The sequence below is a fragment of the Phoca vitulina genome, unplaced genomic scaffold (genome assembly GCF_004348235.1).
Source record: "Phoca vitulina isolate PV1807 unplaced genomic scaffold, GSC_HSeal_1.0 scaffold80, whole genome shotgun sequence".
In the NCBI taxonomy this organism is placed as follows: domain Eukaryota; kingdom Metazoa; phylum Chordata; class Mammalia; order Carnivora; family Phocidae; genus Phoca; species Phoca vitulina.
Genome location: NW_022589783.1, coordinates 5313538 through 5331958, shown reverse-complemented (window position 1 = coordinate 5331958; position 18421 = coordinate 5313538). Strand labels below are relative to the sequence as shown.

Sequence of the window (18421 nt, the reverse complement as noted above, 5' to 3'; positions counted from 1 at the left end):
TTACTTTTTTCACCTGGCAACATATGTAGCAATAACACCATAGTAACATGTAGAGACATTTCTCTTTCCTTTTTACAGCTGCATATTTATTGTTCCTTAATTTGTTCAACCAGTCTTTTATCAGTGGACAATTGGATTGATTTCAGCCTCTTGCTTATTACAAATAGTCCTGTAGTGAATAGCCTTGTGCATTCATTGTTTCCTACTTTTTCCCTCTGTGGTATAGATTCCTAGGAGTCATATTGCTAGGTCAAAGGGTAAATGCATATGTAATTTTAGTAGATGTTGCCAAATTGCCCTGGGTAGATACTGTACCACATATGAGAGCTTCTCCACAGCCTTACTATCAGACTATGTCCTCAGGCTTTTGGATTTTTATAAATCCAACAGGTGGGAAATTGTATCTCAGTGAAGGCTTATTTTGCTTATTTTCCCTTATTATGAGCAAGGTTCAGCATTTTTTTTCACAGGGTTAAGAACCAATTGTATTTCTATTTCTGTGAATGGTCTGAAGGGGTGTTGGTCCTTTTTCATTGCGGCTGACAAGACTGAAGGGTGATCCCCCAGGGATTTCCTGCCACCTTCTGCCCTCACTTTGTGTAATTCTCTCCCCATGAGTGGGCGTGGGACCTGGGCCTTGCTTTTAACCAACAACATATGGCAAAGATGATAGAATGTCAGTTTCTTGATTAGCTTAGGTTATATAGCAAAGATAATGGGATGTCATTCTTGTGATTATAAGACTCCATCTTGGGGCACCTGGGTGGCTCAGTTGGTTGAGCGTCTAACTCGATTTCAGCTCAGGTCATGATCTCAGGGTTGTGGGATTGAGCCCCCTGCTTTGGGCTCCACGCTCAGTAGAGAGTCTGCTTGAGATTCTTTCTCTCCTTCTTCCTCTGCCTTCCCATGATTGTGCGTGCACATGCACGTGCGTTCTCACTAAATAAATAGATAAATACTTATCTTTAAAAAAAAAAGAAGACGACGACTCAGTCTTCAGACTGGAGGAGACTCCTCATTGTTGACTTGATGAAGTTAGGGACTGTGGTGATGCCCACATGTCAAGGAACTGCCAATAACTGCTAGGGTCTGAGGGTGGCCTCCAACTGACAGGGCCCCTTTGTCATAGAGCCATGAAGAAAGGAATTCTACCAACAACTTGATGAGTTTGGGAGCAGTTCTTCAAAAATCAGGCCTCCGGATGAGAAAGGAGTTTGGCTGACAGTTAGCTCGAAGACTTGCTGGACCCTGAGCAGAGGATCCAGTTAAGCTGTGCTCAGAGGCTTGCTGCTTAGAAATCGTGAGATAATAAATGTGTGTTGTTTTTGTGGTAATTTGTTACATAGCAATAGATACCTAATACCAAGATGATACATATCTTTTTGTTAAAAGTTGCATGCATTTTTTTTCTCATTGCCTTTTTATTTTTCTTTTAGTGTCTTTTGCTACCCCCAGTTTTTTTGGTCTTGTATAATCTAGTTTATCTGTCTTTTCCAGGATTGTTTTTGGATTTTCAGTTGCAGCTAGAAAAGTTTTGCCTACTTCCAGAGAATAGAGGAACTTACTTTTGTTTTCTTCTGTTACTTGTATGGTTTCATCTTCTGTATTTTTTAAAGTTTTTTATTTTAATTCCAGTATAGTTAACATACAGTGTTATATTAGTTTTAGGTGTACATTATTGTGATTCAGCAGTTCTATACATTATTCACTGCTTATCATATAATTGCACCAAAAACCATAAGATACCTAGGAATAAACCTAACCAAAGAGGTAAAGGATCTATACTCTGAAAACTGTAGAACACTTATGAAAGAAAGTGAGGAAGACATAAGAAATGGAAAAACATTCCATGTTCATGGACTAGAAGAACAAATATTGTTAAAATGTCTATGCTACCCTAAGCTATCCAGTGCAGTCCCTATCAAAGTACCATCAGCATTTTTCACAGAGCTGGAACAAATAATCCTAAAATTTGTATGGAACCAGAAAAGACCGTGAATAGCCACAGGAATGTTGAAAAAGAAAACCAAAGCTGGAGGCATCACAATAACGGACCTCAAGCTATATTACAAAGCTATAATCATCAAGACAGTATGATATTGGCACAAAAACAGAAAGATAAATCAGTGGAAAAGAATAGAAAACCCAGAAATGGACCCTCAACTCTATGGTCAACTAATCTTTGACAAAGTAGGAAAGAATATCCAATGGAAAAAAGTCTCTTCAACAAGTGGTGTTGGGAAAATTGGACAGACACATGCAAAAGAATGAAACTGGACCACTTTCTTACACCATATATAAAAATAAACTCAAAATGGATGAAAAACCTAAATCTGAGATGGGAATCCACCAAAATCATAGAGGGGAACACAGGCAGCAACCTCTTCCACCTTGGCCGCAACAGCTTCTTGCTAGACACGTCTCCAAATGCAAGGGAAACAAAAGCAAGAATGAACTGTTGGGACTTAAAGATAAAAAGCTTTTGCACAGCAAAGGAAACAGTCAACAAAACTAAAAGCAACCTAGAAGTGGAAGACGATATTTGCAATGTCTTACCAGATAAAGGGCTAGTATCCAAAATCTGTAAAGAACTTACCAAACTTTACACCCAAAAAACAAAAAATCCAGTCAAGAAATGGGCAGAAGAAATGAACAGACATTTCTCCGAGGAAGACATACAAATGGCCAACAGACACTTGAAAAAATGTTCAACATCACTTGGCATGAGGGAAATACAAATCAAAATCACAATGAGAAACCATCTCATACCAGTTAGAATGGCTAAAATTAACAACACAGAAAACAGCAGATGGTGGCGAGGATGTGGAGAAAGGGGAACCTTCTTACGCTGTTGGTGGGAATGCAAACTGGTGCAGCCACTCTGGAAAACAGTATGGTGGTTCCTCAAAAAGTTAAAAATAGAACTACCCTATGACCCAGCAAGTGCACTACTAGGTATTTATCCAGAGGATACAAACATAGTGATTCAAAGGGGCACGTGCACCCCAATGTTTATAGCAGCAATGTCCACAATAGCGAAAATATTGAGACACCGCTGATGTCCATGGACAGATGAATGGATAAAGAAGAGTGGTATATACAGACAATGGAATATTACTCAGCCATCAAAAAGAACAAAATCTTGCCATTTGCAATGATGTGGATGGAACTAGTGGATGTTATGCTAAGTGAAATAAGTCAGAGAAAGTCAAATACCATATGATTTCACTCATGTGGAATTTAAGAAAGAAAACAGATGAACATAGGGGAAGGGAGGGAAAAATAAAATAAGACGAAATCAGAGAGGGAGACAAACCATAAGAGACTCTTCACTATAAGAAACAAACTGAGGGCGCCTGGGTGGCTCAGTTGGTTAGGCGACTGCCTTCGGCTCAGGTCATGATCCTGGAGTCCCTGGATCAAGTCCCGCATCAGGCTCCCTGCTCGGCGGGGAGTCTGCTTCTCCCTCTGACCCTCCCCCCTCTCATGTGCTCTCTCTCTCATTCTCTCTCTCTCAAATAAAATAAAATTAAAAAAAAAAAAAGAAACAAACAGGGTTGCTGGGGGGGCGGGAATGGGGTAATTGGGTGATGGGCATTAAAGAGGGCACTTGAAGTAATGAGTACTGGGTGTTATATGCAACTGATGAATCACTAAATTCTACCTCTGAAACTAATAGTACAGTATATGTTAATTAAATCGAATTTAAATAAAAAATTTTTTTAAAAAGAGTCTTTCTTGGTTTCTCTCCCCTCCCCCCCTTTTTTCCTTTGCTCGTTTGTTTCTTCAATTCCACATAGGGGCGAAATCATATGGTTTTGTCTTTCTCTGACTGACTTCACTTAGCATTATACTCTCTAGCTCCATCTATGTTGTTTCAAATGGCAAGATGTCATTTTATGGCTGGATACTCCATTGTATATATACCACATTTTTTTTTAATCCATTCATCTCTCGATGGATACTTGGGCTGCTTCCATAATTTGGCTAGTGTAAATAATGCTGCAGTAAACATAGGGGTGCATGTATCCCTTTGAATTTGTATTTTTGTATTTTTGGGGGGGTAAATGCCCAGTAGTGGGATTACTGGATTGTAGGGTAGTCACGTTTTGAGGAACCTCCATACTGTTTTCCGCAGTGGCTGTACCAGTTTGCATTCCCACCAACAGTGCATGAGGGTTCCTTTTTCTCTACATCCTTGCCCGTCTTCTCCAAAACAGTTATTTCTTGTGTTTTTGATTTTAGCCCTTCTGACACATGTGAGGTGGTATCTCACTGTTATTTTGATTTGGATTTCCCTGATGATGCATGATCTTGAGCATCTTTTCCATTGTCTGTTGGCCATCTGGATGTCTTTGGAGAAATGTCTGTTCATGTCTTCTGCCCATTTTTTAATTGGATTATTTGGTTTTTTTTGGATGTTGAGTTATATCAGTTCTTTATATATTTTAGATACTAACCCTTTATTGGATATGTCGTTTGCAAATAGCTTTTCCCATTCTGAAGGCCATCTTTTATTTGGTTGACTGTTTCCTTCACTGTGCAGACTCTTTTTATTTTGATGGTCCCAATAGTTTATTTTTTCATCTACATTTAAATATCAAGTTCATATCAGATGTGTCTAGGTGAATGGTGTGAGGAGTGGACCCCAGTGTATCCTTCAACATACAGCTAAACAGTTGTCCCAAAACCAGTTAGCAAAAAGTCATTCATTTTTTCACTGGCATGTGATGTTATCTATAATCATTTATGCTAAATTTCTAAATGTAATTGGGTCTGTTTCTCAGTTTTTCATCTGCCCCATTGGTTTTTAGTCTGTGCATGTGTCATGCTGTGCCGATTAGGTAGAAAAACCCTGAAGTTTATTATCCAGTAGGGCTCACCCCTGCTTGTACTTGTTTTTCAGGGTTTGCCTGCCTATTCCCTGCTTGTTCATTCTTTCCCAAATGAACTATAATAATCAACTTGTTTAGCTCCAGAAGAAAATCTGTTAGTATTTTGCCATATACGTGTATATATGTGTAGCATATATAAGTTATCTTAAGGAGAGCTGACTTTTATGATTTGGGGTTTCTCTATTCAAGAGTAAGGTACATCTTTCCATGTGATCAAGTCTTCTTTTGGGGCTTTCAGGAGTGTCTTAAGGTTTTCCTCATACATGTTTAAGACATTGCTTGTTAAATTATGATTAGTATTTATCCTTAAGATTTTTTATATTCATAAGATTGATATTCATAAATGAGATGTGTGTTTTGGGAGGTTCAGTTTTTGTCAGATTTTGAGATAAGTGTCCTCATTTTATGAAATAGATTTGGAAGATTTCTTTATTATTATTATTTATGCTCTTGAGTGGCTTAGGTAGCACTAGGATTATTAGATCTTTAAAGGATTGGTAGAATTCCCCTGTGAAACTCTGTCTGCGTGGTGGTTTGTTTCTGTTGTTGTTTTGAGAAACTCTTAATAGCACTTTTTTTTTTTTTTTTTTAAGAGAGAGCCCAGAGGCAGGCAGAGGGAGAAGTAGGCTCCTTGCTCAGATCAGTGTAGGACTCGATCTCAGGACCCTGGGATCATGACCTGAGCTGAAGGCAGACACTTAACCAACTGAGCCACCCCAGGCATCCCATGTTTTGAGAAACTCTTACAGTATTATTTCTTCTGTGATGACTGGTCTGTTCGCATTTCTGTTGGGACTGGGGTTAATTTGAGTAAGTTGTATTTTCCTTAAAATGTACTCCTCTAGGTTTTCAAATTCATATGCATGGAATTATATGAAGCTATCTCTTGATTCATAAAATTTGCAGTGATTCAAATTTATCATTAAGAAATCTTAGACTGAGAATGGAAGAATTGGGACTTCTGCTGGCATACTGAATATTTTGCTTAATAAAGACAGTGTCTAATGAAACTGTTTAAACTGGTTAGCTGTCTTCTGCTCCTTCACCTCCTCCTCTTGACAGTGGACGTTTATTCCCCAGGCTGTGCTCATCTCACATCATACTTTCTCTAAGATTTTTACATTGCACAGAATCAAGGTCCTGAACCTTTTCTGGAACAGAAATACACTTTGTGTAATTTTTAATTACACAGACAAGTACTTGTTAATTTTTAATACTGGACACTGTGCTTGGTAAACATAATGGGTTTGAAAAGACAGAAATGAGCCCTGTTGCTTATGGTATGTATAGTAATGCTTACCCAATAGGCACAGTGTTTATTGGGATATCTCCAGTTCATGCATCTGGAAAGGACTCCTCTATCAGTAACTGTACCTCTCCACAGTGGGAGTGTTGGCATCTCATTTTCCAACCACCACATTCAGTCTTTCCTTGTTACTCTTTCTAGCAGTTACTCAGCCACACAGGACCTCAGGTCCATTGGCCCTGCACAGGTTTTCATCCTGCGTCATTCTTCCACGTCCTCACATTTCTCCTTGCCTGGCTTACATCTGTGGTCTGTCATCCTGATCAGCACATTGCATGTACTTCTCCCCGGACCGCTGCTTCTGTACCTCCCTGGTGAAATCCTGACCCTCTGCTTACAAGGCACCTGTCCCTCAGCAGCTACCAGACCATGACTGCCTGGTCTCACTGGAAATTCCTGTACACAGCTGGTTAGCCTTTTATTCATTTAACTTTTGAAAAATGTATTACGTTGACATCTAAGTGCTGAAGTTTTGGCTTTATTAACTGCTCAAGTTTATGATTGAAAGAATTTGTTCACTAGTTGTTTTGTATTAACTAACCTTAAATGTTCGCTTTGACCCTCCTTTTAAAGGCTTTCAGCCTTGGATATTGAAGCCATGAGTAATTGCCTATAGAAGGAATAGCAAACAGCACAAAGCAGAAAAACTTTATTGTCTTTGTTAGCATAGATTAGATTAAAATTTCATCTTTTGGTTTTTGTGTGCATGTTTTAACTTCTGAGGTAGTTCAGAACCTGTTATTTTATTAAATAACAGGTATCTAATTGCTTTGTATTTTATTCATATTTGTTAGTAACTTCTTGACCCGTCTAAAAACTGATAGTGTCTTTGTTTCTGAAGACTATTATGGTTAATTATATAAAACAAATGATCTGATTTTATAAATTCCTCTCATTTTTATGGGTTTCTTAGTTTAGTATAAGGATTGATTATGTGAAAAATGTTCTCTAAATACTTATCATAATATAGCTTGAGGAGAATTGTTGAGAGTTAATACATTTTACAGTTCAGGAAGCAAGGACTCTTGATGTTTGGGCTATTGTGGTTAGGATTGGGAGGGGTATTCTGGGAAAAATCTGGACAGAGTTGGCCAAATCCTATGGGTGAGGTCTTGAGAACTTTCTCGTTTCGCCCATAGGTCCTGGCAGCCAAGAGGGAACCTAAGAGCATGCAGTGGACAAAATGGAAAGTGGTCTCCTGTTTTTATCACAAAGGCCTTTATTTAACTTATGAAATTGGACAATGAGAGCCTGTTGTTTTTTGTACCTTTTCTAATATTAACTATGACTGTTGTTCTGCCTAGTTTCATATTGAAATAAGGTAGTCATGATCTTTTTGTATTGCATAAGGTACTGCTTGGCTCGAATGTGACAGCAGTACATTCGCTTATAAATACCCAGCATTTTGCAAACATTGTTAACTGTATTACAGTAATTCATTAATTTCCATGAATATTTATTAAGTGTTTGCTACATGCCAGGCATTGTTGTAAGCTCAAGGTGTACTACAGGAAATGAACAGACAACAGCTCTTGCTAAGGAAGCTTACATTCTAGCAGGGGGATGGACGAGCAATAGTAAGTAATTGTGTCCTATGTAGGAAGGTGGAAGTTTCACAGAGTTGGGAAGATAAGAAGTGCTAGTGTTTGGTGGTGGAGTCGCAGTTTTAAATATGGTAGTGTAGAAACTTACTGAGAAGGTGATATTCGAGCAAAGAGTCAACAGAGGTGAAGTTAGCTAGGATGAAAAGTATTCTAGGCAGAGGGAAGAACCGATGCATAATCCCTCAGTGGGAGTATGACACATTTGGTGACCCATAAGGAGACCTGTGTCTAGAATGAAATGAATGAGGAGGGAAGTAACAGAAAATATGGTCAGAGAGGTAATTCCAGATAAGGTAGGGACACGTGGGTCATTGTAAGGAACAGATGGTCACATATACCATTCATATTACATACTAAATTTAGACCTAATGAGAAGGAGGAAAACGTTAACGTTGAATTTGTGCTGTATTCTTTCATTCTGTAGATATCGTTCAACAGCTTTTATGTGCCATTCATTGTGCTAAGTGAGGGAATACAGTGAGCAAATTTAACAAAAGCTAGCCACAGTGTTTGTGGAGGTTCTCTTGATCCAGTGCAAATTGCTGTGTTTTGTGTGTTAATGATTGTACTTGATAGTCTACATAATCTATATAATTCTGAGTATTTCATTTAATTCTAAGTATCCAGTGAGATAGACAGTATTATTAACTTGGCATACAGTTGATGAAAGTGAGGCTAAGAAAATTTGGTAATTTGTCTAAAGTTGCATAGCCAGTATGTGACAGAGTGGGATTAGAACTTAGTCTTGTCGGGCGCCTGGGTGGCTCAGTTGGTTAAGCGACTGCCTTCGGCTCAGGTCATGATCCTGGAGTCCCTGGATCGAGTCCCGCATCGGGCTCCCTGCTCGGCAGGGAGTCTGCTTCTCCCTCTGACCCTCCCCCCTCTCATGTACTCGCTCTCTCATTCTCTCTCTCTCAAATAAATAAATTTAAAAAATCTTTAAAAAAAAAAAAAAAGAACTTAGTCTTGTCTTTTCGTTATACCATTGGTTCCCACATCTGGCTGTGCATCAGAGTTCACTAGGAAGCTTATTATCAAAGCTATAGATTCCTTAACCTTACCTCTACTCTCATTTATAAATTTGAACTATAACTGTTGAATCTAGAGTAGGCATTAGGGCAGGTTTAATCTTTGGAAAGTAGAACTGTTTTCTTCAGGTTGCTTATTTTTAATAGATTTTAAGATCCTTGGGTTGAAAGAGTCCTATAATTTTGTAGTGGAAATCCAGACTTTAGATAGACTGCCATGATACATAAGGTACTTGTATTTTCCTCATGAAAAGGCAGAATCTGAAAAAAAAATTACCACACTGAAAGCAATCCAGACCAAAGGCAAAATATCCATTAACACGGGCAAATGAAGTCAACGATTTTGCTACCATTGATTTTCCAAGCACTAAGACATTGGCCTGTCGTTTTAATTGTTGAATCTTTTTTTTTTTTATTCAGCGCTATCCACATATCTTGTTTTATTTGAGTCTCTGTTAACGGTATGCCTAGGGGTCCTAAGTAAAGAGTTGAGAAGTCCTACTTGGTTGTTGGAAAACTGACTGTGAACTTGGTGGATGATTTACAAGTGTACCGAAGGGTCTAACATAGCTGTCCTTCTCTTTCAGGAGATTGAAGATGGCCCTTCAGCTATGCTAGGTCTATAATGGGAAGTGTCACAGTTCGATATTTCTGTTATGGATGCCTTTTTACATCTGCGACCTGGACAGTTTTGCTTTTTATTTATTTCAACTTCAGTGAAGTGACTCAGCCGCTTAAGAATGTGCCCATCAAGGGGTCCAGGCCCCATGGACCATTTCCCAAAAAATTCTATCCCCGTTTCACTCGAGGCCCAAGTCGAGTGTTAGAATCACAGTTCAAAGTAAACAGAATTGATGATACAATAGATAATCATGTTGAAGATCCAGAAAAAGGCAACATGAAATTCTCTTCTGAATTGGGTAAGTGTATTGGACTTCTAGTAGCATGTTAGAGTATTTAATCATTGGAAGTTTAAATTCAGTTATTCTTTAAATCACGTGTTGCTCAGGGGATTAGAAATGGGTCATTTTCCCCCTCCAATTTATTTTGTTAATGAACCAGCTGAGGTTTTAGGATTTTGCAGATTCATGGGGAGTTACATTCTAATTTATCCATTTCTGACTTTAATATTTTATGAGGACTTGGGAGAAAGTAATAAGATCCAGTGTAGAAAAGAAAGAAAAAAGAAAGAAAATGGAACTTATGGGGGAAGATTTTAATTGTTAGCATTATTTAATAAGGGAAAGAAATGGTCGAAAGGTAACTAGACTATATATAACATATTTTGAAAGCAGAGTTAATTAAAACAGAACATACACTATGAGGTTTAGAGATAAGCTGAAATTATATCTAATAAGAGTTCTACTTACAAGAATTGTTAAGATGCTGGAGTATATTAAATATAGGAGTTTATAAAATCTTAGTATAAAGGGAAACTTTTTTCTTCAAAAATTATATTCTGGGGGCGCCTGGGTGGCTCAGTCATTAAGCATCTGCCTTCGGCTCGGGTCATGATCCCAGAGTCCGGGATCGAGCCCTGCATCGGGCTCCCTGCTGAGCAGGGAGCCTGCTTCTCCCTCTCCCGCTCCCCCTGCTTGTGTTCCCTCTCGCTGTGTCTGTCAAATAAATAAATAAAATCTTAAAAAAAATTATATTCTGTTCAATTTGGCAGCAAGGATCTACTGTATATGCCTTCTGCATACTATAATTTTAGAATCCTGGTTTTAGCAAATTTTATTTTAAGGGATAAATGAGCCATTTTGGTTATCTTTAAAACTTAAAGGTCTTTAATCTTGTCCTGGAAATCTCAAATAATAAGTAATTTAGAAGTAAGATTTTTAGAGATTGAAAGATTCATAAAATATAAAGGAAATGTTAAAACATTTCATTTGATCATAGTTTCAAAGAAATAAAATCAGTTTCTAGGACTTAATGATTTTCTAATACATGGAGTTGAAAATATTTAAAATTATATGAGGAAATGGAAACTAACACCTTGATTTTCATAAAACATACCTTCTGATCTTTTTTCAGACTGCGATTTAGACACTTTAAAAGCATTAATAGGAAAATTTTTAGCTTCTTTATTTATTCTTAGTTACTCTGGTAAAAAACTTTTATAAAGAAGTAACATTGGGTTTACTGTTTTGAATGGACCTTGTATTTGCCTTCAAATATCTGTGACAAACTCAAATTGCTTAGCTGAAAAACTAAATGCTTTATAACAGGTATACAAAAAAACCCGTTATAGCTAATAAATGAATTCAGCTAAGTTGCACGGCAGAAGATCAACACACAAAAACTAGTTGTATTTCTGTACATTAGCAACAAACAGTCTGAAAATAAAACTAAGAACGATTTCCATTTACAATAGTATCAAAAGGAATAAAATACTTAAGAATAAATTTAACCAAGGAGGTGTGAGATTTGTACACTGGATACTACAAAACTGCTGAAAGAAATAAAAGTAGACCTAAATAAATGGAAAGACATGTTAGGTTCGTGGATTGGAATACTAAATACTATTAGGGTGCTAGTACTACCCAAAGCAATCCATAGATTCAGTGCAAACCTTATCAAAATAAGATGGAAAGGCTGATTCTAAAATTAATGTGGAATTACAAGAGGCTCTGAATAACCAACACAATCTAGGCAAAGTACAAAGGGGAGGGCTCACACTTCCCAATTTCAAAACTCTCTACAAAGCTATAGTAATCAAAACAGTGTGATATTGGCCTAAGGACAGATGTATAGATCAGTGGGTAGACCGAGAGTCCAGAAATAAACCCTATGACATTTCTGGCCACTTGATTTTTTAAAAATGTGCCAAGACTGTTTAATGGGGGAAAAATAGTCTCTTCAACAAATGCTGTTGGGACAAATAGATATCCAGATACAGAGGAGTAAAGTTGAACCCTTATATGTAAAAATTAACTCAAAATCAATTGAAGACCTAAATATATAACCAAAACCTTTATAAAATCCTTAGAAGAAACCCTAGAGATAAATCTTCTTGACCTCGGGTTTGGTAGTGATTTCTTACATGACACCAAAAGTACAAGTTAACAAAAGAAAAAAATAAATTGGACTTTATTGAAATTAAAAACTTTTGTACATCAAAGAAGACAACCAGGAAAGAAAAAAGACAATCCACAGAATGGGAGAAAATGTTTTCACATCCTGTCTCTAATGGGGGTCCATTATCCAGAATATATAAAGAACTCTTACAGTACAACAATAAAAAGACAACCCAATTTAAAAATGGGCAAAGAATTTAATAGACACTTTTCCAAAGACAAACAAGCACAAAAGATGTTCAGCATAGTTACAGAAATGCAAATCAGAACCACAGTGAGATACCATTTTACATTTGGTAGGATGGTTATAATTTTTTAAAAAGGAAAATAACAAGTGTTGGCCAGGATACAGAGAAATTGGAACCTTCGTTCATTGCTGGTTCCTCAGTAAGTTAAACTTAGAGTTACCATATGATCAGCAATTCCACTCCTGGGTATATACCCAAAAGAATTGCAGGCAGACGTTCAAACAAAAATTTGTACACAGATGTTCATAGCAGCACTATTCTCAATGAACAAAGATGGGGAGAACCCAAATGTCCATCAGTTGATGAAAGGACAAGCAACATGTCTTTCCATACAGGGATTTGTTCAGGCATAGAAAGGAATGAAGTTCCAACACCTGTTGTAACAAGGAGGAACCCTGAAAATGTTACGATCAGTGAAAGAAGCAGACACAAAAGGTCAAACAGTGCGTGATTTCATTTATATGAAATGTCTAGAATAGGCAAATGTGTGGAGACTAGAAGCAGATTAGTGGCTAAGGGGGCTGGGGAGGCAGGAGGGGGAGAGGCTTGCTTTAATGGGTATAGAGTTTCATTTGGGGTGGGGCCGTGAGTAGCTGCGGCTGGATGTGCCGGCGGCACCACACTGTAAGTGTGCTCGGTGTCAAGGTAAACTGTGTGTTATGTACCTTTTGCCACAATGACAAAAATGGAAAAACCCACTCAACTTCTATAAAGAAAACTTGATTTAGAAGGAATTAATATAAATCAATATAGTAATAGTTAAAAGTATGGTGATTGCTGAATAGGGCCTTATCTTTAAACAGTCAGGGGAAAGAACTTGTAAAGTACATTTTAGAAAGATTATCAACAGTAAATTTAAAATTAAAAATAGATTTTCTAGGGGCGCCTGGGTGGCTCAGTCGTTAAGCGTCTGCCTTCGGCTCAGGTCATGATCCCAGGGTCCTGGGATCGAGCCCCACATCGGGCTCTCCGCTCAGCGGGGAGCCTGCTTCTCCCTCTCCCACTCCCCCTGCTTGTGTTCCCTCTCTTGCTGTGTTTCTCTCTGTCAAATAAATAAATAAAATCTTTAAAAAAAAAAAAAAAAATAGATTTTCTAATTTAATTTGCAGTTAATTATAAAGAACCTGAAATAGCTCCTCGGAGGCATGGCTGAATAATACCATGTTCTTTTTATCTGTAGTTTACACAGCCAGACACCTGTAAATGCCTGTGATGGTATGGGGAGTTTTTCATAGCTTATCATTTTCTAAAGTGGATACAAATCAATGAACTAATACTAAGCTTGCAGGAGCTTCCAAGTACTAGTTTAATTGAATCATTTTGCTATTTGATATGTTGCTTATATTGCTTTCAAATGCAGTATTAAAATTGCTGTGGTCATACTGAAAAAAATTTTTAAGTTAAAAAAGATAGCTCCTCCGGCATGCTAGTTAATTGGCTGTGATTTTATATGAGCAGGGGAGGGACAAAGGTAAGCTGAAGTGATTCCCCCCCCCCAGTTTTATTGAGATAAAATTTATATATAAAACATTGTATTACTTTAAGGTATATAACATAATGACTTCATATAAATATATATTGTGAAATGATTACTACAGTAAGTTTAGTTAATATCGATCATCTCACATAGTTAAAAATGTTTTTTTCTTGGGATGAGAACTTGTAAGCTCTACTCTTAGCCACTTCCAAATATATAATACAGTATTATTACCCACCATTACCGTGCTGTACATTACATCCCCAGAACTTATTTATTAGAAGTTTGTACCTTTTAACCAACCTTCACCCAATCTGCACCTTCCCCCACCCCACCTCAGCAACCACATCTGTTCTCTGTCTGTAGTTCTCTTTTTTTAGATTCCACATAAAAGTGAGATCATACAGTATTACGTATTTGTCTTTCTCTGTTTCACTTAAGCATAATGCCCTCAAGGTCCATCTATGTTGTCACAAATGGCAGGCTTTCCCTTTTTTCATGGCTGAATAATATTCCTCTGTGTGTGGGGGGGGCGTGCCACATTTTATTTATCCATTCACCTATCAATGGACGTAAAGTAATCTCTTAATATGGAATAATTTTTCTTTTTTTTTTAAAGATTTTATTTATTTGACAGAGAGACAGCGAGAGAGGGAACACAAGCAGAGAGGGACCCTGAGACCATGACCTGAGCTGAAGGCAGTCACTTAACCAACTGAGCCACCCAGGCACCCCAGAATAATTTTTCATCAAAAGATATATATTAGAAAATAATCCTTTCAGTATCCAGTATGAGCTAGTTCTTTGATTTATTGAATCAAGGAATATTTATTGAGAATTTAGTTTACGCAAGGCACTGTCCTAGGTGCTGGGTGTCAAGCAGTTTTTATTTTATGTTTTGAACATGATCAAAGTCTCTGCTCTCGTGGAGTTTGCATCCTCTTATAAAATGTTAATGGAGCTTCGTTCTTTTGTATTTAAAAAAGGATGTACTCCACACCAAAAAACCCCAAATCCAATTTAAAAATGGGCAGAAGGTATAAACAGACCTTTCTCCAAAGAAGACATCCAGATGGCCAACAGACACATGAAAAGATGTTCAACACCACTCATCATCAGGGAAATGCAAATCAAAACCACAATGATCTACCACTCCACACCTGTCAGGAAGGCGAAAATCAGAAACACAAGAAACAGGTGTCGGTGAGGATGTGGAGAAAAAGGACCCCTCATGCACTGTTGGTGAGAATACAAACTGGTGCAGCCACCTTTGGAAAACAGTATGGAAGTTCCTCAAAAAACTAAAAGTAGAATTACCATATGATCCAGTAATTCCACTTCTTGGTTTATACCCAAAGAATACAAAAACACTAAATTGAAAGGTTACATGTTACCCATATGTTATTGCAGCATTATTAGCCGAATTATAGAAGCAACCCAAGTGTTCATTGATAGATGAGTAGATAAAGATGTGGTGTATATATACACAATGGAGTATTACTCAGCCATAAAAAAGAATAAAATCTTGCCATTTGCAACAACACGGATCTAGAGGGTATAATGCTAAGTGAAATAAGTCAGAGAAAGACAAATACCATATGATTTCACTTGTGTGGAATTTAAGAAACAAGAAGACAAACCAGGAAACAGACTCTTAATGAGAACAAACTGGTGGTTGTCAGAGAGGAGGTAGGTGGGGCTACGTGAAATAGGTGCAGGGGATTAAGAGTACATTTATTATGATGAAAACTGAGTAAGGTATGTATATTATACACGTGAAACTAATACAACACTGTATGTTAACTGTACTAGAATTTCCTTTTAAAAGTCCATATTACAGGGGCGCCTGGGTGGCCCAGTTGTTAAGCGTCTGCCTTCAGCTCAGGTCGTGATCCTAGAGTCCTGGGATCGAGCCCCACATCGGGCTCCATGCTCAGCAGGGAGCCTGCTTCTCCCTCTCCCTCTGCCTGCCTGTCTGCCTACTTGTGCTCTCTCTGTCAAATAAAATCTTAAAAAAAAAATGTAAAAGTCTGTATTACAGTCTAAAACCATGAAAAGTTAACTAGTAACAGTTAAAATGTCAGCACAATTCTGTCAGTTATTGACAAAGACTGAAAGTAATCAGGTGATTGAGAATCCCTGTTTAGGGGTATCTTAATACATGAAAAACACTGTAAAATGGAAGCAAAACATGGAATTTTGTTTTCATTATTATACAGCCAATAAGAACAGAGTATGCAAGGACACTAAATACTGCTTTAAAATGAAGTTTCTAGAGTTCTATCAGTAATGAAAATATTCTGTAAAAAAAAAAATGTATTCCAGCTTTAAAAGCTCATAGAAAAAAGCATATTAAGAGGTAGTGTTTCCCAAAGTGGATCTGGGGACTCTAGTCATCTGTGGTCAAATAAATTGTGGAAGCAATGCATTCTGTACCCCATCCCCTCACACCTGGGTATCTGTAAAACAGTCAGCATCATTAAAGGATCAGGACTATCCTTCCATTCCAAATAAAACAGAACAAAACCTATTGGACTTTCAAAATCCATTATTTCTCTGGATTGTTTGACCATGAAATCCTTTTTTTCTTTTTAACATCTGTTAATGTCCAGTGGAATTAGATTTCTGTGACCAGACTTTGGGAAATGCTGGGACAAGGGAGTCATTCTGTGAGGAGAGGTTAAAGGTTTGATATGGGAAAGAGAGCAAAAAGGGACATTATCCTTCTACGTAAAGGTAAGGTTTCTGAATGTTAGAGCAGGAATGTTGAATTGTAGTGATTTTGATGGGATCTCCCCGGGGAATTTCTTGCCTTTCCTGACTATGAAGCTGATTAAAGTCTGGAATCAGAGACTTTGTAGAAAGGCTTATCAATAATCTCTATTTTAGGGGCAGGGCTCCTATAAAAACTTGGCTGTCGGGGCGCCTGGGTGGCTCAGTCATTGGACGTTTGCCTTCTGCTCAGGTCATGATCCCGGAGTCTGGGATCGAGCCCTGCATCGGGCTCCCTGCTCCTCGGGAAGCCTGCTTCTCTCTTTTCCACTCCCCTTGCTTGTGTTCCCCTCTCACTGTCTCTGTCAAATAAATAAATAAATAAGTCTTAAAAAAACAAAAAACAAAAAACAAAACTTGCCTGTCATTGGGACCTGTTGCCCATATGGGTTCTATAATCTATTGCTTTTATGGAAAAATAATCATTCTTTTATTTCTGTCCATATGTAAGTATTTTTCTTGAAAATATTCTTAAGATTATGGCTAGTGAGCAGGTATTTATGATTAAGGTATACCTGCTTTTTGAGCTAGACTGACAAAAATTTGACTCTTAACTTCAATTTACTTTTTTGAAAATGGAGACAAGTTAGATTTGAGAAACGTGGCTATTTGGTTACAAGGGGTTAAAGTCAGGATTTTCTTAGGATCATAATATAACAATAACTGCAGCAGTCCTTTCCAGATTTAACATACTGACTGTAACTTCAATCTTTTGCAGGTATGATTTTTAATGAACGTGATCAGGAGTTGAGAGACTTAGGCTATCAGAAACATGCCTTCAACATGCTTATCAGTAACCGCTTGGGCTACCACAGGGACGTGCCAGACACCAGGAATGCTGCGTACGTTTCTCATTAGTTGCTGCTGCTGCGTTTTAATGACTGCTTTTAGTGGCATTATAGTAAGTCGTGAGGATGGTGCTAATCAGTGCATTTAGGCTTCGTTATTCAGGATACTGGAAAGCTTAAGACAGATTTCCACTCCTATGACACCTGAAGCCTGAGATTGTACTAACAGAGTTCTAGAGCTTGCTGTCTCTCTTGAAATTTAAATCAGAGGGGAAAGGCAAGAGGTATTAACTCCATGTAATTAGATAACCTTCTGAGCATAAATTTGTTTGAAATGTTTATTGTATTTTTGGCAAAGGAATTAAAAATTGAAGAATTTCACTCATCTCACTTTTTTGTCTTTGTCATTTTTGTTGTTTCAAAGGCTTTCATTCATATGGTTGGTCAGTCCGTCATTCCACAGACCTTTTTAAGCATCTTTGTTTTCTAGACACTGTATTAGGTCTTGGAAGTAAGTAGAGGAAGACATAGTCCCTGGGATCACGGGGCTTAGGGTCTAGCAGGGGAGATAGATAAGGGAATGGGTAATTGCAGTAGTACAAGAATGAGGGCTGTGGTAGGAACTGGTGATGAAGTGGGGAACCGGAGACCAGACGTAAGGGAAGGCCTCCTAGAGGGTGCTGGCTGAGCAGCGCGCAGGGGACCGCTCCTGTGCGAACAGATGGAGGCATTACAGTACTCGGAAAGGCCCTGGAACCGTTCACTACGGCCATAGTGGAAGAATGTCAGGAGACTGGAGGTAGCCAGGGCCCAGATGTTGGAATGCTTTGTATGCCATGCAAAAGAACATGGAATTCTGGATTTTATTCTTTAAGTTAGTGATTTTTTTTATTGTTGCTTGAAGCCACCTAACCCTTTTTGTCATTTTTAAAGATATTTAATTTGAGATAGAAAGAGCACAAGCGGGCAGAGAGGCAGAGGCAGAGGGAGAAGCAGGCTCTCCGCTGAGCAGGGAGCCCGATGCGGGGCTCGATCCCAGGACCCTGCGATCATGACCTGAGCCGAAGGCAGACGCTTAACCGACTGAGCCACCCAGGCGCCCCCATGATCTTGATTTATATACTAGTTTACTCAAATCTTTTTCTATTACTGGGTAAGAAATAAAATTTTCAAATACAAAGTTTTATATTTCTGTTTCCTTTTGAATGTTCGTTGTGGAGAAGCGA

At 38.1% G+C, this 18421-nt stretch overlaps 1 protein-coding gene across 3 annotated transcripts in view; it reads left to right on the top strand.

Moving 5' to 3' along the window:
* Positions 1 to 18421, top strand: part of GALNT11 (polypeptide N-acetylgalactosaminyltransferase 11) — a 55317-nt gene that overhangs the window by 15170 nt on the left and 21726 nt on the right. For all 3 annotated transcript variants that reach the window (XR_004298113.1, XM_032394278.1, XM_032394277.1), the window contains exons 2-3: positions 9421 to 9753; positions 17126 to 17249. Coding sequence is in view for 2 of the 3 variants with exons in the window: in XM_032394278.1 (XP_032250169.1) it covers positions 9459 to 9753; positions 17126 to 17249 (419 nt within the window). In the remaining variant the exon portion in view is untranslated. The remainder of the gene's footprint in view (positions 1 to 9420; positions 9754 to 17125; positions 17250 to 18421) is intronic.